We start from the raw sequence: 20554 nt of genomic DNA on the forward strand, positions 1-20554 counted from the left end.
CTCCAGCCAGGGTGACACAGTAAGACCCTGTCTCTAAAAAAATATAGGCAGGTATAAGCATAAATTTGAATGGTGTCACAAAGGGCTGTGCTTTAGCATCATTTCTTTCAAAATATTTTCCTCCTTTTATTTTGTTGAAAAAGATATATAAAATTTGTTTTTTGTCTAAACACATTAGAACAAGTATTAAGAATTCATGAGGTCTGGCCCCAGCATATTGCAGGGGCAGGAGGATTTAACTTTATTTAAAGATACAGCTCACCATTATTTACTTTTCAAAAAAGGAAGTTGGATGTGATATTTTCACAGTCAACCTTAAATGACCCATCCACTCCATCGGATCAGACGCCTTCTGAGGTGTGTGTTTTGCAGCCGCCCCACCCTGATGAGCCCCAACGGCAGAGTTCTTCATATCAGACCCATGACAGTGGCCTTTTATGGAAGGAGCAGCCGGCTGGCAGCAGCTCCCTAACAGTCCTGCAAGCTAAGATCCTCTCTATGGAGGGAGCACAGGAGAGAATTCGGGGGCGGGGAGGGGCAAACATTTACTAATAAGAGGGCTTGAGAAGATTTAAAGTCCTTTTGGGGGGAAAAATAAAAGAAGACAAAAAGAAACCAAAAAAGTAGAAATCATAAATACTCTTTGTGAACCAAAAGGAGGCCAGCCTAGATTTCTGTTCACCAACAGAATGTGAACTTGGCCTCTCTCATTTTATGTCTAAAGTGCACACCTCGGGTCAGGCACGGTGGCTGTCACGCCTGTAATCACCGCATGTTCAGAGGCCAAGGCAGGAGGATTGCTTGAGCCCAGGAGTTCGAGACCAGCCTGGGCAACACAGGGAGACCTGATCTCTACTAAAAATATAAAAAATTAGCCAGGCGTTGTGGCACACACCTATAGCCCCAGCTACTTGGGAGGCTGAGATGGGCGGATCCCTTGAGCCAGGAGTTCAACGTTGCCATGAGCCATAATAGTGCCACTGCACTACAGCCTGAGTGACAGAATTAGACCCTGTCTCAAAAAAAAAAAAAAAAAAAAGTGCACACATTTCCCTTCAACCAACCTTGGAGGACATTTTACACTTTGCGTGTGGCTGGATGTTTGAGACTTGACTGAGACTTAACACCTGCGGAACATGCAAGAGATCTGATTCCTGGAGAAGGCCAGACCATTCTCCCCGTTCAAAGAAATTCTGGAAGGGCGTGGTATATGAAGGTTTTTTTTCCCCTAAGAGGCCTCTAAAAGCCAGACGAACTAGGTGCAAATCCCAGCTTTGTCATTTGCAGCTGAATTGGGAAAGTTACCGCTCTGTGCCTCAGTTTCCTCATTTGTTAAATGGGGATCGTATCTACCTTATGGAGTTATTGTGCAGATTAAATAAGTTAGTACTGTAAAGCAGGCCCCATTCTGAGGTCCTGGGAGTTAGGGCTTCAGCACATGGATTTTGGAGGGGGACACAGTTCCACCCACAGCATTACCCATGTCTGTTTTGCCAGTGTGGAGTCAGTACAGGCTCCAGGACACATCCACAGAGCACAACTGCCTGGCACGTTGTCAGCCATCACTGACGAGACTGTTATTACCTGGACTATGCCCACCAGTTCCTCACTGAAATATCTTTATGGGATTATATTGTAGTGTCTTGACCTTTGTCTTTGAGATTGTCTCCATGGAATAGTGTTTCTGTATAAATCCCAAGAAAATAAATTATCTAGGTCCCATTCTTTTTATTTGCATGTGGTTACAATATAAATACACTCGCCATTTTCCTCCCCTTCCAAAACTCTTCCCCATACCTAGGAATCCTACCCAACCCCCTAGTTGTTAATGACTCCCTTTCCTCTCCTCTAGGAGGGGAGGGAAGGAGCGTCCTCCCTATATTTCATCTTCATGCAGGGTCTACCTCAGTCCATGTGAAGTGTGGAACCCCAAAGGGCCTCTGAAGCTTGGGGATGAGCACCACGAATCCTTTAGAGGGCCCGGTGACGTCCTTGCGGGTGACTGTGTGGCGGCTCCCTCGGTGTCGTGCTCCGGTGCAGCGTGCCATAGTGGGCAGCAGTTGGTATCATGTGCCCTGTCCGTGCCTGAGGCTGAGCAGCCCCAGAGGGTGGGTGGGTCTGCCAGGAGGCCTCAGGTTTGCTCAGGCAGTAGGGAGAGTCCTGTGGAGGGCACTGTACCCAGCCAGTGCCCACCTGCTCTCAGAGGTGTCTGAGCCTTAGTCCCTTAGGGCTCTGCCTCCCCGGGCCCTACTCAGCCCCCCTGTGAATCTCACATGGGCAGGGCGGCCTCAACGGAGAAGGTGCCCTTGTGCCTCCCTTCTTCTGCCTTTTCTCAGACACCGTCAGTCATGGGTGATAAATTGGTTCCTTGGGCCCCTGTTAGAGGGTGTGGCACCACAGTGCTCTGTCTCCGCCAGGTGCCAAGCCTTGCCATCTTCCTGGTGGGGTGTAGAGAGACCGGGAGGGCCAGGGTCCCCCTCTTCGGGAATGGGGTATGGAGGTTCGGGGGTAGCTGGGAGGTCTCCAGGACCCGGTGGTCCCCCCAGTACTGGTCCATTGTAGATGTAGATGTTGCCAGTGATAGTCATAGACCCGCCAGTGACATGAATGCCATTGGTACCTGTAGGAAGGGAGGCAGAGTGTTGAGGAAGGAAGGCCCCCAGTTCAGGCCCCCGCTTCTTGAATTCTTGCCTTCTTCTCACCTTTCCCCTGGCCCCACCCCTCTCCTGCTTGCTGCTGGTTTATTGAGCTTCTGTGTTCATTTCTCTGTTTCTGGGTTTTCCAGTCTCTTCTCTCTTCTCTAGTTGTGACACTGACTGGCAGCAGAGTCTCTGTCTGCCTCTGTTTTGGTCTTTTTATGTCATCTGGCCCACAGTCTCTCCCTGCCAGCCATCCCTCCCTCCCCATCCTTCCCAATCCTTCCTCTCTTCTCCGTGCCCCAGGCTCACCGTGGGCCACCTGGCTCTGCTCCCCAGGTTCCAACTGCGGCTCCCTGGTCAGGTCCAGGGGACTCTGCTGTTGCGGCACCCCTGCCTCCAAAACTGGGGCTGTGGGGAGCCCAGTGGATACTGGGGAAACATCTCCAGAGATGGGTAGCAGTGGCTCTACCAGGTCAGGGAAGTGTGGATGGGCCTTTGGAGGCTCCCAGCTTCCAGCTACAGGGTTGGGTCCCTCTCCCTGCAGGAAAGAGATGGAGACCCAAACAATGACGAGGGCCCCAGACCCTTTTTTCTCTCTCCCTCCTTCCCTCCCTCTTCTTCCTTCCTTCCTTCCTTCCTTCCTTCCTTCCTTCCTTCCTTCCTTCCTTCCTTCCTCTCTCTCTCTCTCTTTCTTTCTTTCCAGACAGGGTCAGGCTCTGTCACCCAGGCTACAGTGCAGTGGTGCAATCATAGCTCACTGGAGGCTCACGAACTCTTGGACTCAAGTGATCCTCTAGCCTCAGCCTCCTGAGTAGCTGGGACATTTTTAGTAGAGGTGGGGTTTCACCATGTTGGCCAGGCTGATCTCAAACCCCTGACCTCAGGTGATCCACCCTCCTTGGCCTCCCAAAGTGCTGGGATTACATGTATCATGGATGGGCATGTTTGGGGGCGGTGCGGGTGCCCTCCTGCTCAGAGACCAGGACTGGGCAGGCTTGTGCGTGCAGGATGGGAGCTTGGGCATGAGCCACTGCACCTGGCCCTGCCTGGCCAACTTGAAACAACATTTTGGGTAGAGATGGAGTCTGGCTGTGTTGCCCAGGCTGGCTCATCTTTCTTTAGTTCCCACACCCCACCGCATGCTTTGGCAACTCACCACCCACCTCTGCTCCTCCCCATGCCCCCTGCCTCAGGGTCTTTGCACTGGATGCTCCCTCCTCCTGGAGCACTTTCTCCCCAGATAACCCCATGGCTGGCTCCTTGCTTCTTCAGCTCTCCGCTCAGACATCAGGTTCTCAGAGAGGCCTTCACTGTCCACTCTGTTAAAATACCCCCATCCTTTGCCACTGTCACTCATTGACCCCTTCCCTGCTTTATTTAGCAATTATACCACCCGATATATAGTTTAACTTTATTCTTGCTCCATGGGCATGTGAACTCCAGGAGACGAGGTACTGTGTTTTGCTCACTGCTGTACAGTAGCTCACGAGGTACTGTTTTACTCACAGTGCCTGGTACATGGCATGTTCAGTAAATCATCAGTTGAATGAATGAATGAGTGTGGAGTCAGCCTGCAGACTCTCTTCCTGTCTGCTCCACCCTGTACCCTCATCACCTCTTCCCCTTCTTGCTGCCTTCTCAGCCCCTGCCATTACCTGTGGACGCCTCTTGAGCAGCGATCCTGCAATGGAGAACGAAATGGGTGTAGGCTCCCCGGCAGGCCTCAGACCTAGCCTTTCAGCCTCCACACCCCAGCACAATGTGTGGCAACTTGACCACCCGGGGGCCCAGAGGAACAAGCCACCGTCACTCTCATCTCCCGCCTCAGAATAAGCAGCTGGATGAAGATAAGGATGTCTATGTTGGGGGTAGGCATTGGGAGTCTTGAGGGTGTGGAGGGTTGCACCGGGGAAGTTGAATATTCCTCCCTCCGGCTCCCACTGCCAACCCATCCACTGCATCCGACCCCTTCCTACCCAGTTTCCTGCAGAGAGAAGGGTGGCTCTTCCAGATGCAGGCGAAGACGGTGGCAAGGAGCAGAAAGAAGGCCAGCGGCAGCAGGATGGCCAGCATCAGCATGGTTCCTGCCAGGACAGCAGACAGGTGGGTGATCACAGCCCCAAGAAGGGCAGAGGGGAGGAGGAGAAGGAATAGCTTTCCAGATCCCTGGGCAACCCAGACAGAGAAAAGGGAGCAGCTTTTTTCCTTGTAGCCACAATGCAGCTCCTAAAGGCAGAATGAGAGAAACTTCCCTTGGGTTATAGAGAAGGGGAACTAAGTTGGATTTGAAGACCTCTTGGCAGCGAGGAGAGACTGTATCATGGATGGGCATGTTTGGGGGTGGTGTGGGTGCCCTCCTGCTCAGAGACCAGGATTGGGCAGGCTTGCACGTGCAGGATGGGAGCTTGGGCAGTTGATTTTCAAGGTCTGGAAGTGGGATTGGGAGACAGTAGGGAAGGGTGGGGCTTGGAGTTGTAAACAGACACAGGCTAGAGCCACATTTCTGTGGCCTCAGCCATCGTACAGAGGGGCCGCTGTAGAGGAGCTAGGGTTGCCCTGCTGTACCTGTACCTGTGGGGGTGTTTACAGGGGTGAGAGAGTAGGGAACCTTGCTTCAGAACTGCCTGTGGCCGCCTGGTAGAGCAGGGCTTGCAAGTTCTCCGCCCCCTTGCTCAGGGCAGGTTCTAGGAGGGGAAGAGAAAGAGAGGCTGGAGTTCGGCTTCTCCAGCTGTGATCTGTAGCAGTGGGTAATTTCTCTTTCTCTGGGTTCCAGCGCTGCCAGCAATAGCATGGAGCCTCCAGTGTCCATCAGCTACGCCTGGGGAAGGGCAGGAGAACTTGCGCATTTCTATGCTGGGCATTTTTTTGCCTCTTCTCATTCATGTAAATCTGTAGTCTAAGGGAATATGGGATGGGAGGCCTGGGGAGAAACTGGACTGGGAGTCTGGGCCATGGTTTCCTGCCCAGCTGTGTGACTTTTAAGTCATTTCACTTCTTTGAGCATCAGTTTTTCCATATATAAGATGAGAAGGTTAGCTTACACACTCTCTAAAATTCCAGCTCTAAAATGCCAGTTGTATTTGATACATAGTTAAAAATTAACAGGGCACAGAAAAATACTTAGATTGTGGAATGAAAAAATCAGATTATGAAATATTAAAATTACTTCACTTTTAGTTAAACAACAACAAAACCCAGTATGTATAAACATGCATAGAAAAATGTCTGGGAGGATATATACCACAATGTAAAGAGTGGGTGAGTTTTTAGTTTTGCTTATCTGAAGTCTCTAATTTTCTTTTTTTTTTTTTTTTTTTTTTTTTTTTTGAGACGGAGTCTCGCTCTGTCGCCCAGGCTGGAGTGCAGTGGTGCAGTCTCGGCTCACTGCAAGCTCCGCCTCCCGGGTTCACGCCATTCTCCTGCCTCGGCCTCTCCGAGTAGCTTGGACTACAGGCGCCCGCCACCACGCCCGGCTAATTTTTTGTATTTTTAGTAGAGACGGGGTTTCACTGTAGTCTCGATCTCCTGACCTCGTGATCCGCCCGCCTCGGCCTCCCAAAGTGCTGGGATTACAAGCGTGAGCCACCGCGCCCGGCCTGAAGTCTCTAATTTTCTGTAGTGCATGCATTATGACGTGGGCTCTGGAGTAAGAAAACCTGAGTACAGTTTCTTATAACACCAGTGACCACCTGGGTGGGTGATCTTGAGTATCTCACTTAACCTCATTGAGCCTAGGTTTCTTCCTTCAGTCCGTGAGGATGATAATAGAATCTACTTCATAGCACCATTAAGAAGATTAAATGAGTTAGTAAATGTAAAGTGGTTACAGAGTGCCCAACACACACAGTGAACCTTCTGCCAATTGGTGATGTTACAGTCATTAGAAACAACCTGTAGTCATCTACTAGGCTAGCAAGCCAATCAATCCACAGGAAACAGTCAAGAAAGAGTCAAATGGGAATCTTCTGTCTAATAATACAAGTATATAGTCTTATAAAGAGGGTTTGGCCTAGTTAATGGATTGTGTGATGTTGATATGCCCAAGATGATGACAATAGTAGTTATCATTACATCTCAGTGTGGGACGTGTTCCCTGACATAGTATTACAGTATATATAATTTTAAAAGTGTGTGTGTGTGTGTAAACTAGCCTAGAGATATTCCAATTTTTTCTGTAAGGAACTTTTCTTCTTGCCCCAATTCTGGGAGGGAAGGGTTAATCTTTTCCCCATTTTTTTTAAGATGTGGAGCATTAAGGCATTTTCCAAGGCACCCCCCCTGTGTCCCTCAGCCCTGGTCCCTCACCTGACATCTCTGGGGGCAGTGGCTCTGATGGATTTCCGCAGGTTGTGTCGGACTGGGCAGTGCCTGGAGCTGCCTCCACCAGACCTTGGTCCTCACACCTGCAGAGGAAAAAAGAGATGATGACCTTTTCGTGCCCTGGCCCACCAGTGTCCCGACTCCAGTGGGCATGCAGGGAGGCTGAAAGTGGTGGGTCAAGTCCGTGGTGTCAAGGATAGGGGCTGGGGGTTGTTAGCAGCTCAGGCGTCTCAGAGGGTGGAAGGAGCATGGGTGGGGCCACACTCACCTGGTGTGGGGCTGGCAGCGGGCGCTGGGGGAGGAGGTATTCTGGAAGTGCCCTGCCTTGCAGGGGACACAGTGGTTGTTACCCTTCCCAGCGTCATCTGGCAAGAGAAAGGCAGGCCAGCCAGGGTGAATGAGCAAAAGGGAGGAGCCCTTTGCTGGGCTGTGAGTTTCCTTTAAGCCTCAGGATGGCCTCCTCCGTGCCCATCCACCCCATTCTGTAGCTCTCACCTTTCCCAAGCTCTGCTTTGCTACCTTTTTTTTTTTTGGAGGTGGAGTCTTGCTCTGTGGCCCAGGCTGGAGTGCAGTGGGGCGATCTCGGCTCACTGCAAGCTCTGCCTCCCAAATTCACGCCATTCTCCTGCCTCAGCCTCCCAAGTAGCTGGGACTACAGGCGCCCGCCACCACACCCGGCTAATTTTTTGTATTTTTAGTAGAGACAGGGTTTCACCGTGTTAGCCAGGATGGTCTCCAACTCCTGACCTCGTGATCTGCCTGCCTCAGCCTCCCAAAGTGCTGGGATTACAGGCGTGGGCCACCACACCAGGCCTGCTGCCTACCATTTTGCCCAAGCTTCCCAGTACTGAGAAGAACCCCCTCCTGTGCCCCCTGCACCTGCCCCAGTTCCATGTCCCTCCAGAACCCTTCTGTGAGCCTCTGCATGGAATGAGAAGAGAAATTTTAAGCCAAGGATCTGGGGGGTCGCCGTGGACACAGTACCATATTCCCTGCTCCCACTTGAGATCCCTGGCACCCAGCCTCCTTTTCACATCCAGCCCCTCAGGGACCTCTGACCTTTGAGCTCGGCTTCAGTGCCAGGCGGGCAGTCAGAAAGTAGCTCGCAGTGTGTACACTCGAGGGCCCAGGCAGCACAGAACATTCCCGGCTGGCAGCGGCACTGGGTCTTCCGTTTGCTTGTGCAGGGGGCAATCTCCTCGAGGCCCATCACTGGTGGGGAGACGGGAGGGCTCAGGGAGGGGCCGAGCTCCAGGGGATCCAGCCCCCCAGCAGGCACATCCCTACTCACCTGGGTCACAGGGGCGGCACAGCTGGCAGATGGTCAGGTAGTTCCAGTGCTCGTTGTAGGAATTTTCGGCACATGTGGCACAAACTGTGTCCCGGATGCGGCTACATTTAGCTGAGACATAGGTGCCTAGAACGTGAGTGGAGCAGTCGAGCCTCAGGAGGCAGGGCTCCACCCTCACCTCCGCGGCCCGTAGTGTGACCCCGGCCTTTCCTTCGGTCTCTCTGGCCCGCCATCATCCTGCCCGTGGCCCTCCAGCTCCCTCTCAGTGAGGTAAGGAAAGAGGAGGCCCAGTGGGGAGGGCCAGTCCCATCTCCTCCACGTGATGTCCAGGGTTTCCCACGCTCGTCTCCAGCAGCCAGTTTTCCTGGGGGACAGTGCCCACCTTCCCTCTGAGGCCGCAAGGGGGCTGGAGCCCCCGTGACCCACTTCCGAGGCCCAGGTTCGTCCTGCCATTGCCTCTCACCTGGCGGGCAGCGGGAGCAGCAGATGCGGTGCTGGGGCTCATAGTATTCCTTTCCCTGGTCCCTGCAGGTCTGGTTCTCCGACCCATATGGAGGTACCTTCAAAGGGAGATGGAGAAGAGGAGAGAAGAATTAGTCAGGGGTCAGCTTGGGAGGGCAGAGGGAATGAAGCGAAGGCTGCCCAGATCCCTCTTCCCCACCCTCGCCCACTCCTACCAGGCCCCTTCCTCACCACCTGGGGCTGGGATGCTGCCAGTAGCCCGAAGAGGCCCAGCACCAGAGGCCCCCAGGCCAGGCCGGGGGCAGAGGTGGCCCAAGGCAGGAGCATGGCGGCCACTCGGCCAGGCGGCCAGCAGCGTGGGGGCCTGGGAGGAAGGCAGGAGGCCCGACGCCCTGGGCAGCGGTGGCGGCAGCAGCCCGAGTCCAGAGCCTGGGACGGGACTCAGGGCCGATGTGCCCCCCAGGGCCGGGAGCGGCCAGGCCGGGCCTCCAGGGCTCCCACGGCGGAGCTCAGGAAGTGGGAGTGGAGCGAGCTGGCCGCGGGGCGGGGACAGGGAGCGCTGGGAGCCAGGCCGGCCTGTCGCAATCGCAGCCAAGGGAAGAGGAACAGGCTTGTCTGCCTCGATGCGGGGCGGGAGGGGCGGCCGGGAAAGCACGTGAGGGCCGCGGGGCCGGAACCGGCCTCCTCCCTTCTTCGGAAGCCCGATCGGGACAGCGGACTGCGGACAGCCCTGATCCAGCCGAGGAAAGGGCGGCAGGCCCGGGGTCAGCTCTTGGACAAGCCTCGCAGGGAGAGCAGAGGAGTTCCAGAGAGCGCAAGGGACAGCGGGGTGCGGGATCTGGAAAGCGAGGGGCCCAGGACGGGCAGTCATGGAGAGGGCAGGGCGCAGGGACTGCAAGGCCGCAGAAGCAGCTCTGAGACCAAGGAGAGCCGGCTGGCAGATGCCCGGGTTCCTCCCCTGTTGTCCTGCCCTACTGTGGGACTTTTTCAGACAAATTAGAAGGGACTAGCAAATCAGCCAGCCCCCCACGCTACCAACCCAGCCCAATCCGCACAGGAGTGGGCACAGGTCACCTAGGAGACCCTTGAGAGCTGTGCAGCTTGCCCTGTTCCCTGTCCTCAGGGAACCTCCCTCCCGAAGAGAGGGGGAGGATATGCGGAGGGGAGTCCTGGGGCCAGCAGGCTGGACCTGGGCACTCAAGCCCTCTGCTCTGGCTTCTTTGCCCATGAACCTTCAAACCCCTTAGAACTGGAGAAAGCTGAGAGCCCACGCAGTCCAGCCCCCTCACCTTAAGCATGGAGAGGGAGGCTAAGGGTGATACATAAGGGGACCGGGATTCCAGGGTGGCTTGGTCTGGTTCCTGCCCCCTTTCATCCTCCCATCTCCCTCAACCCAATGGCCCATCCACCTGTGGAGCTACTTGCAGCTGCCCCCTTTTACACGTGGTTCTCTGGTCCCCACGTTTTGGTCTTCCTAACTCCCACCTGTCCTTGAGGCTTCACTGAGGCTCTGGAAGGCGTCCTCTGCCCTAGGTTGCACAGTCCCCATGAAGACTGCCCTCTGTACCTGGCTGTCTTGTCTGCCTCCCACCAGGCTGTGAGTGCCGCCATGGCCCAGGCTGAATCTTCAATTCTGTGTGTTCCCCATGCTTAGCAGAGTCTGGCACATACCATGTGCCCAATAGGTATTTATGGAATAAACGAGTGATGGCCACATCACAGAGCGGGTCCACCGCAGAGCCAGCTACAGTCTGGGTGTCCTGATGTCTAGGTCCCAACTCAATTCCAGCAGTCCTGCCACCTCCTTGTGGCTCAGGGATGTCTCCCTTGGGATGAGGGGCTAACTTCTCTTGAGAGAGGTCACTTGGGCACCATCTCCCTCCCTGAAGGACTCTGTTCAGCACTCATCCTTACACTGGTCTGTCTAACTTCAGGTCTGATGTCTGGACAGGTGCAGGTGATGGGAAGTGTGCAAGGAAAGGAGAGGTCACAAAAGGGGGAAAGGACCTGCCTAGGCTGTAGGCATTTCACTCTGTGAGCCTCTCTCCCCTCACCTGGTGCAGGCAGCTCACTGTACAGGTGGGCCAAAGATGACTGGAAAGGGCAGAAGTATCAGAACAGCGTGCACTGCATGGGGCTGCTGAGCCTTCCAGGGCCCTAGCGCTGGGGGCTGGGATGACAGTCCCCACTGAGCTCTTAAATGCATAAAGGAATGTGTGTGTAGTGACCCTAGGTCTTTTTTTCTCTCTCTTCTTTTTACTTTTTACTGTGGAAATTCCACATGCAAGATAATATACCAAAAGAGAAAAAGTAATGTTGGGAGTCTCCCATATACTCCTTACCCAGCTTCAACTCGCTGTCAGTTTCATTTATTCTGTATACCCCCTCCCCCACCAACGCAACACTCTTCGAATCCCTCATGATTATTTTGAAGTAAATCCCAGACATCATATCATTTCATTTGAAAATATTTCAGGACTTTACTCTAAAAGACAGGGACTCTTTCTCTTTTCTATTTTTCTTTTTTTCCCCACCCTGTCTTATGCTGCTGAGACCCTTTCTTTTAATAGAGGTGTAACATATAATACAATGAAACACATAAGGTACACTGATCTTACAGATACAGCTCAGAGTCTTCACTTTTGTGTATTCTTGCATATCCCCCAACTGTTCCAGAACGTCTCTGTTCCCTTCCCTTCCCTTCCCTTCCCTTCCCTTCCCTTCCCTTCCCTTCCCTTCCCCTCCCCTCCCCCTCCCCTCCCCTTCCCCTCCCCTCCCCCCTTCCCCTCCCCTCCCCTCCCCTTCCCTTCTTTTCTCTTTTTTTTTTTTTTTTTTTTTGAGACAGAGTCTTGCTGTCGCCCAGGCTGGAGTGCAATGGCGTGATCTCGGCTCACTGCAGGCTCCGCCCCCCGGGGTTCATGCCATTCTCCTGCCTCAGCCTCCCGAGTAGCTGGGACTACAGGCACCTGCCACCTCGCCCGGCTAATTTTTTGTATTTTTAGTAGAGACGGGGTTTCACCGTGTTAGCCAGGATGGTCTCGATCTCCTGACCTCGTGATCTGCCCGCCTCGGCCTCCCAAAGTGCTGGGATTACAGGTGTGAGCCACTGCGCCCGGCTCTCTTCTCTTCTCTTCTCTTTTCTCTTTTCTTTTCCTTTCTATACAGAGTCTCGCTCTGTCGCCCAGGCTGGAGTGCAATGGTGCGATCTCGGCTCACTGCAACCTCTGCCTCCTGGATTCAAACAATTCTCTGCCTCAGCCTCCCGAGTAGCTGGGATTACAGGCGCCCACCACCACGCCTGGCTGATTTTTGTATTTTTAGTAGAGACAGGGTTTCACCATGTTGGCCAGGCTGGTCTTGAACTCCTGATCTCATGACCCACCCGCCTTGGCCTCCCAAAATGCTGGGATTACAGGTGTGAGCCACGGCACCCGGCCCCAAAATGTTCCTTGCCCTACAAAAGTTCGCTACATGCCCTTCCCAGTCAAAGCTTCCTGCTTCACAGGTAACCACTATGTCAGACCCCTTTTAACCCCAGCTGGCTGGACTGTATGCTTCTTTCTGCTGCCAGCCCTAAGCTGGTGCTTCAGCCCTCACAGACTCTCTACACCCTAAGGAACAAGCCCTGAGATCTGGGTTTTGATCCTGGCCCTGTCGCTTTATCTCTGTGTGCCTCTTTTTTTTTTTTTTTTTTTTTTTTTTGAGACGGAGTCTCGCTCTGTCGCCCAGGCTGGAGTGCAGTGGCACGATCTCGGCTCACTGCAAGCTCCACCTCCCGGGTTCAAGCCATTCTCCTGCCTCAGCCTCTCCGAGTAGCTGGGACTACAGGCGCCCGCCACCACGCCCGGCTAATTTTTTGTATTTTTAGTAGAGACGGGGTTTCACCGTGGTCTCGATCTCCTGACCTCGTGATCCGCCCGCCTCGGCCTCCCAAAGTGCTGGGATTACAAGTGTGAGCCACCGCGCCCGGCCTTCTGTGTGCCTCTTTATTGTGCCAGTCAGCTACTGGTTTGCTTGCAGGTTTGTGGGATGGAGGTGGGGTGGGAGGAGAGAAGCAGCCAGGCTATTTCTCCCCTCTCTGCTTTCTGGCTTCACCTGTAGTTGGTTGTCTTCCTTCCTTCCCCACTTCCATAATCCCATCTCCTACCAGTAGTCCACACTATTTAGTTCCTGCCAAATGGCTCCGGAGGCTTCTTGGTCTTTGATGCTACATCACCCTGCCGTCTTTCCAGGCCTAGAGATGGTAGCTGCTTCCTGCTCTGCTGTTGTCTGAGCTGCCTCCCATTGGCTTCTCAGCTCCTCTATCACCCATGTACCAGTTCTCTGTGTTAAACTTCTTCTGTTTGAAAGACTTAGGGTGTTTCTTGTTTCCCAGCTGGATCACAAAAGACAAATCCTACCAATAAATGGCTACTATAATGCCCAGCCATCCCCAGGAGGATAAAGGGAGACTCCCAGGGGTGAGAAATCCACAGGTTCACCGTGGGCAGGGGATTGTCTTTACTCCTTTCCTTTTGTGTTTTTCACCAGAGTCTCCTGAGACTAATTTGCGCTGGGCAACACCAGACCTAGACCAAGCACCCCAGGACTCCTAGAAGGTGTGTGAGGGTGGGACTCTTCTCCCAGGCCTTCTTCCGAAGGAGCTGCTGAGAGAGCCTTCTTTCCATAGGCCCATGAGGCATCCAGAAAGGGGGTTGGTGGAAATGGATTCTTCTGCTTCTTTTTTTTTTTTTTTTTGAGACAGAGTCTCAGTCTGTCGCCCAGGCTGGAGTGCAATGATGCAATCTCAGCTCACTGCAACCTCCGCCTCCCAGGTTCAAGTGATTTTCCTGGCCTCAGCCTCCCAAGTTGAGTAGCTGGGACTACAGGCATGCGCCAACAGGCCCGGCTAATTTTTGTATTTTTAGTAGAGATGGTGTTTTGCCATGTCGGCCAGGCTGTTTTTGAATTCCTGGCCTCAAGTCATTCGCCCACCTTAGCCTCCCAAAGTGCTGGGATTACAGGCATGAGCCACTGCACCCGGCCAGGAATGGATTCTTCTAAATACTTTTTCTTTCTCTCTTCATCTCCACTCTGCTCTTAGCTGACTAGTGCTCTTGGAAATGGTCTGGCAAACACCCAGAAGTGCATAACTGATGAGGGTTGTCCTTTTCCAGAGTGTTTGCATTTTCAGTGGTGACAATGCCTTAACCCAGTCTTTTCAGTAGGGACAACTTTGCCCCCCAGAAGTCATTTGGCAAATTTGGAGATGTTTTGGTCACAGTGACTCAGGAGGTGCTACTAGCATCTAATAGATGGAAGCCAGGGATGCTGCCGAACATCCTACAATGCCCAGGATTGTAGATAGGACAGAATCATCCTGTCCCACCACAAAGAATGATACAGCTGAAAATGTCAATAGTGCCAAGGTTGATAAACCTGGTCTTCACTCACAGTGATAAACTTCTAGTTGTGAACTTCTTTTTTTTTTTTTTTTTTTTGAGACGGAGTCTCACTTTGTCTCCCAGGCTGGAGTGCAGTGGCACAATCTCGGCTCACTGCAAGCTCCGCCTCCCTGGTTTTACGCCATTCTCCTGCCTCAGCCTCCTGAGTAGCTGGGACTACAGGCATGCACCACCTATGCCCGGCTAATTTTTTTTGTATTTTCAGTAGAGACGGGGTTTCACCGTGTTAGCCAGGATGGCCTCAATCCCCTGACCTCATGATCTGCCCGCCTCCGCCTCCCAAAGTGCTGGGATTACAGGCATGAGCCACCGTGCCTGGCCAACTTCTAGTAGTGAACTTCTAAGTAAACTGCCAGGGAACTAGATGAAAAGTGGCATTTTTCTGGTCCATCATTTTAAATGAAAGAGAAATCTGTACCACGTAAGGGCAGCTGAAAGGACTGTTGTCTTCCACAGTGGGCAGCCCCCATTGTGAAGTGGCTAATTAGCTCCAAGTAGTAAGAATAAAGAGTTGCATTTAACTAAGTAACTGATTCTTATCCTGGAAAGGATAGAAGTGAACAGGGAAAAGTGAAGAAAATTTAGATAAATTAATAGACCACAAATAAATGGGTTGTCAGAGGAAGTTAGGATGTTTGAAGTTTTGCAGATGCTTTTTCGTAGCATATCCCACTCTGTCAAAGATAAACTAGCAAAGATGCCAGTTCTGCTGTCTTCTGCAGAGTGGGTGGCAAACAGTGACCACTAGACACTGAGGTCACCAAGATGAATACGCCTGGTCTCTGTCCTTGTGTTGTGGGAAGTCAGGGACCCCAAACGGATGTATATGTACAAACACACATACATCAGGATAATAGTAAATAATAATAATAAATAATAGTAAACAGTGGTAAGTGCAGAGATAGGCTCTCCCTAGGAGGGTGGAGTGATTACTTCCGTCATCTCCTGTCCACGGAGAACAAGAGGCAGGAAGACCCTTTGCACTCATAACCCTCATCCCACGGCAGCCCCTCTGGTTTCACTTCTCTCCCTGCAGCCGTGCATATTTTATGGCCACACCACAGGGTTAGAGGATAGCTGGTGTTGGGAGGGGAAGGCAGCCCTGGGTTGGTGGGAAGGGCTGGGGCTCTGGGGGAGTCTGGGGGTAGTCCTGGGAAGGCAGGGGGTCCTTCCAAGACAGAGTCTACAAAGCTCTTGACTTCTAGAACAAAACTGTACTTCTCTCAAAGTCAGAGAAGGAGAACTGGGCTTGGAAAGGAGTGGCCCAGTTTTCAGTCTGACCCCACCCCTAACTCCTGGGTGACTGTGGCCAAGTCACTTTGCTTCTGTGGGCCTCAGTACCCCCATGCATGAAGCAGGGGGCTAGATGCAAGATCAGCTGGAAAAAGTCTTTGTGCCCATCTGGGTTGCCTTCCCCATCCCTTCTTGCCCTTTCATTTTCTCAGGTAAGATCACCGGGGCCCATAGAGGTCAAGTGCCTTTCTCAAAGTCACATAGCTTAAAAGCAAAAATAGGGGCTGAGTATGGTGGCTCACACTTGTAATCCCAGCACTTTGGGAGGCTGAGGCAGGAGGACTGCTTGAGCCTAGGAGTTGGAGGCTGCAGTGAGCCATGATCATGCTGCTGTACTCCAGCCTAGAGGACAGTGCATGATCCTGTCTCTAAAATAAATAAGAAAATAAAAGCAAAAATGGAAGTTGTAGAAACATACCTATAGCATGGTCCCTCTTATAAAAAAGAACTATATATTTTGTTTTTTAAAAATACATGTAAGTTTACAAAGGCACACAAAAAGATATAGACAGATATACAAATTACGGTGGCTCCCCTTGGGGGAGGGAAAGGAAGGGGACAAAGGGAAGCTTTTATTGTTCTATATACTTCTGTATTGCTGAAAAATTGTACTGTGACAAAAACATATTTGTGTATTATTTGTACACTTTAAAAGATCATCTTTAAAATGGACTTCTGACCAAAGTGCAGGTCTCAGATTTCTATTTTCCTCACAACACCAAGCCTGCTCCAGTCCACTCCGGGTCTACAATGCTGCAGCACTAGGCTCGCATTGCCACTCCCATACCCGGCAGGACGTGGCAGGGTCACCACCCTCTGGCTCAGCCCAGACCAGGCATTGCAATTCTTTTCACAGAGCCCTTGATACGAAAACTATTTGCCATGCTGCCTTAAGCTAGTGGTTGGATTTCAGGCATGAGCTAGCAAATAGAAAAGGCAGGGAGGTGCTTTTCAGAACCTTTGAGATCAAACAGCCAGGGTGCTGAGCACCTTATTTGCAGGGAGGACCATACCCAATGTAAGGACCTGGCTCAGGGGAGACTGGAGTTTCTAGGGGTCTCTGGGATCTGTGGGGCCGTGGGGACAGCGCAGAGACCTTTTCAGAGAGCCAAGGAGATAACCCAGCACCCAGAGAGCGGACGAATCCATGGGCTCCGTGTGGGAGTGAGGGAGGCCTTCCAGGCTTTCACATCCAGGTGCACCCGAGCCCCGATCCCCCATGAGTCTGTCTCAGGAAGTAAATGGCAAAAGCGCCAAGTAGATAACCCCAGAGGAGGAGGAGAATTCTGAATTCTGTTTATAGCTCTGCCCCTATTTTGTTTTCTAACCTCAGAAAACTAATTTATCCTTGGGAAGGGTCAGTTTCTTCATTAGGACAATGAAGAAAAATCCAGCTGTCCCTTCCAAGGGGAGGTATCATGAGCAGTATCAAGGTAAGCAAGGGAACCTGGTTTGGAATCCTGGTTGACACCAGCTCTCACTTTAAGAAGTCACAAGAGACAGCCGCAAGAGGAAGCCACAGCCCAGGTTGGACCCTGAGCCTGGAGTACCGCCTTTTCTCTTCTTTGCCTGTTAAACTCCTTGCTCCTCAAGATTCAGCAGAGATGACACATTCTCTGGGAAGGCTTCCTGAGTCTCCTGCAGCGAGCCCCTAGGCTCCCCTAGCCCTTGGCTCTTATTTCTTGGCTCTTCTCTCTTATCTCTGAGAAATCTGAGATCTGCACTTTGGTTGGAAGTCCCTTTTAAAGATGATCTTTTAAAGTGTACAAATGGAAACCTTATCTTATTGTATTGCAGCTACCTATTTGCAGGCCTATCTCCTCCCCCGGTGTGTATCAGTGCTCAGGCTGGGCCTCTGTCTGCTGGCTTGTAGAGGGAGGCAGGACAAGCCAGTGACCACATTCCTGCACTCTGGGCTGCCTCCTGTGGGGCCCGCGAGGGAGCGGCAGCCCTCCCTGTTGCGTGCAGGGCCTGGATTGTGTGGGTGGCTCTCCCGAGTCTCCTCCAGCCCTTTTTGGGTCTGATTCTCTGACCCTCCTCTCCTTGCTCACCACTTGGCACTCCACTCCTTATCCTTTTGCTGCATTAAGTTTGGAAAGAGATTTTGGAGAAATATGTAGCCCCTATCAATGAATTTCTCCTCCTCCCAGGGCCTGTCCAGGCGTGCGCCATGCCCACCCTCTTCCTTTCCAGCCCTGGCCACATCCTCCCTGCACCTTCAGTGCCTGCTTTCCCTGCCTCTTCCTGCGCTCCGGGTCTGTGCCCACAGTGTCCTGCCTGGCCCTCACGCTGCCTTTGGTTGCCCACATTCCTGCAACTCCGTGACCACAACAGGGGCGATTACACATTCCTGGCCTGGCAGCCAAGGTGTAAAAAGGAACAGAATGTCCTAGGGCCCCGCCTAGCCCCCAGCTTCACCTGGGCCCCTCCCGGGTCTGGACAAGGTTGGAGGGGGTGGTGAGGAATCAGCAGGAAAGAGGAGGGACGAGGAGGAGGCAGATGCGCTCCACCTGAGTGCGCTCCTCCCACTTAGTGAGCGGGGAGACTTGCAGAGATCTCTCTTCTCTGCAGGGCCTGAGGGTGAGGCTGACCTGTGGGTGCCCTTGGAGGGTTGCCCACTTGCTGAGACTCTAGCTCCTGGAAGCACACTTGGGACTCCCCCCTTGCTCTCCTTCCTGGAGACAGACTCCCTTTGGTGCTGGCTCCTTCTATTTGCCCCCACCACCGCCCCCCACCTGCCTCTACTCACTCAGTGCCCCTCCTCCATCCCTATCTCTCTGTCCTTTGCTGCCCTCTCTATTGTCTCCGTTTTTCTGCCCTCCTGTCCTCTGGGTTCCCCACCCAGGCCCTCTCAGCCTGGCTGGCCCCTTCTCCTTGTGTTGCCCTCCTGGCTGTGGGCTCAGGATCCTTCTACTTGTTCAGATCTTTGCCCCTCACCTGCCATCCTGTCCCCCAGCCTCCTTGCCTGTCTGCATCCAAAGCCCCTGCCCGGAGTCCGCCTTCTCAGGCCCAGTACTCCCAGTTCACCTGCCCTCGGGAGCCCTCCTTCCTCTGGCAAACTCCCAGCTCTGACTCCTCCTCAGCCCCTCCCCCCACCTTGCTCACCTTTAATTGAGATGCTAATGAGACTCCTGCCGCTTCCATCCCTGGCCGGCCGGCGGGCGGGCTCCCCAGCCAGGCCGCTGCACCTGTCAGGTGAGGGGGAGGAGAGGTTTGGCTGCCGGATTCAACTGGAAAGGAACCAGTCCCAGTCCAGCCGCAACCTGGGAGTGGGAAGCTGGAGGCAGCCCAGACCTCCTGGAGCCCTGCAGTCCTGGGGCAGGGACAGAATCAGGACACAGCTCGAGGTCAGGGCCAGAGGCTGGAGGTGAGGGCCTAGAGTGAGAGGGGGCAAGGCAAGGGGGGAAGAGGAAGAGAGGCAGGATTAGAGAGAGGAGCCAGGCCAGGAAGAGGAGAGCTGGGAGAGACCCAAAGAGAAACAGAAGGCAGATAGAGAGGGAGTGAGAGGCAGGAGCTGAGACACAGATCCTGGAGGAAGAAGACCAAAGGAAGAGGGCAGAGACAGAAAGGGAGGTGCTAGGACAAAAACCAAAAGGTGGCCCTATCAGGGAAGCAGAGGAGAGGCTGTTCTAGGGAAGCCCAGCTCCGGCACTTTTGGCCCCAACTCCCGCAGGTCTGCTGGCTCCAGGGAAGGTGGAGGAGGGAGGGAGGAGTGGGAGAATGTGGGCGCAGGGTGGGACATGGGCATGGTCAGGGGCAGCCTCAGTCGGGTTCCAGGGGTGATGGGAGAGGGCACTCAGGGCCCAGAGCTCAGCCTTGACCCTGACCCTTGCTCTCCCCAATCCACTCCGGGGCTCATGAAGGGGAACAAGCTGGAGGAGCAGGATCCTAGACCTCTGCCGCCCACACCAGGGCTCATGGAGGGGAACAAGCTGGAGGAGCAGGACTCTAGCCCTCCACAGCCCACCCCAGGGCTCATGAAGGGGGACAAGCGTGAGGAGCAGGGGCTGGGCCCCGAACCCGCGGCACCCCAGCAGCCCACGGCGGAGGAGGAGGCCCTGATCGAGTTCCACCGCTCCTACCGAGAGCTCTTCGAGTTCTTCTGCAGCAACACCACCATCCACGGCGCCATCCGCCTGGTGTGCTCCCAGCATAATCGCATGAAGACGGCCTTCTGGGCAGTGCTGTGGCTCTGCACCTTTGGCATGATGTACTGGCAATTCGGCCTGCTTTTCGGAGAGTACTTCAGCTACCCTGTCAGCCTCAACATCAACCTCAACTCGGACAAGCTCGTCTTCCCCGCAGTGACCATCTGCACCCTTAATCCCTACAGGTCGGTTAGTCCCTCTGCCCCTTCCCTGGCGCCTGCGCCTGGAAGGGTAGTCCAGGGTGCTAAGGTGCTCGCTGGGCAGGCAGAGCCTCAGACCTGTGGGTGGGAACTGACACCCCTGTCCCAGGTAGAGCTCACTGCTGGCAAAATGAGGAGCCTCCAGCTTGCTGGACTGGCGTCCCTGCCCAGTGGAGCCATCTTAGCACCCCAGGCTCCCCCAGAGTGTGGTTGTTGGAGCAGCATTGCCCTCCCCTGCCCCCTCTTCTCCTTCCCTCCCATTCCTTTCTCCCTTCTGCAAGTGGGAGGGAGTGCTTGCAAAAGGGCAGGGGTGTGCTCAGCTGCATCCCTTTTCTGGAGCAAGATGCCAGCAAAGTATAAGGCCTCATCCACCTCAGCAGGAGCATCTGATGGAGGAGCGAGGCTAGGTGAGGGGAGGCGAGACCGTGCAGGTGCTGTGGAGGTGGGTGCTGTCAGTCTTTGTTTAGAAGGGGAATTTGTTATGGAGAAAGCAAAGTGGGGGATCGTGGAGGTTAGGGCTGCAAGTGAGCCCAAAGGCTGGGGGCAGGGGCCTTACAGAACAAGGAGAATGGGTCAGGCTAGAGAGCAGCCCCTTGTGAAGCTGTTCCCCCAGAAGACCCAGGCTAAAATGCTGCACTGTTGACCTGCCCAGGTGCCTGACCTTTACGTGCTTGGGTGTGTCCTGAAGTTTTGGGTTTCATCAGTGCTCTTTGCCAATGTCAGGTCTGGAAACCGGAGTGGGTGGTAAGCTTGGAGA

General features: G+C 53.6%; 2 protein-coding genes across 10 annotated transcripts in view; one reads left to right on the forward strand and one right to left on the reverse strand.

Annotated features, from left to right (window-relative positions):
- Positions 1-1708: 1708 nt before the first annotated feature.
- LTBR (lymphotoxin beta receptor) lies at positions 1709-19105 on the reverse strand. 8 transcript variants are annotated; one of them, XM_030804735.1, is made up of 10 exons: positions 18555-19105; positions 8714-8810; positions 8251-8376; positions 8019-8171; positions 7228-7324; positions 6945-7042; positions 4616-4723; positions 4295-4476; positions 2949-3177; positions 1709-2620 (listed from the first exon to the last, which is right to left on the reverse strand). In XM_030804735.1, the coding sequence occupies exons 1-10, from the start codon at positions 18591-18593 to the stop codon at positions 2343-2345; spliced, it is 1407 nt and encodes a 468-aa protein (XP_030660595.1). In that variant the 5' UTR covers positions 18594-19105; the 3' UTR covers positions 1709-2342. The 8 variants fall into 8 exon arrangements, with proteins under 8 accessions (XP_030660595.1, XP_030660597.1, XP_030660596.1 ...); XM_030804737.1 differs by having other exon boundaries at positions 4295-4320; positions 18555-18990; XM_030804736.1 differs by lacking the exon at positions 18555-19105 and adding an exon at positions 8944-9365 and having other exon boundaries at positions 4295-4320.
- The window catches only part of TNFRSF1A (TNF receptor superfamily member 1A), a 48718-nt gene continuing 46907 nt past the window's right edge, over positions 18744-20554 (forward strand). The window contains exons 1-2 of one of the 2 annotated variants that reach the window (XM_030804730.1): positions 18744-18816; positions 19313-19782. In XM_030804730.1, coding sequence (XP_030660590.1) covers positions 19367-19782 — 416 coding nt within the window. In that variant the 5' untranslated portion in view covers positions 18744-18816; positions 19313-19366. Of the gene's footprint in view, positions 18817-19105; positions 19783-20554 lie in introns of those variants that run through there. The other variant, XM_030804729.1, reaches the window with a different exon arrangement.

Source organism: Nomascus leucogenys, chromosome 23 (genome assembly GCF_006542625.1).
Source record: "Nomascus leucogenys isolate Asia chromosome 23, Asia_NLE_v1, whole genome shotgun sequence".
Taxonomy (NCBI): domain Eukaryota; kingdom Metazoa; phylum Chordata; class Mammalia; order Primates; family Hylobatidae; genus Nomascus; species Nomascus leucogenys.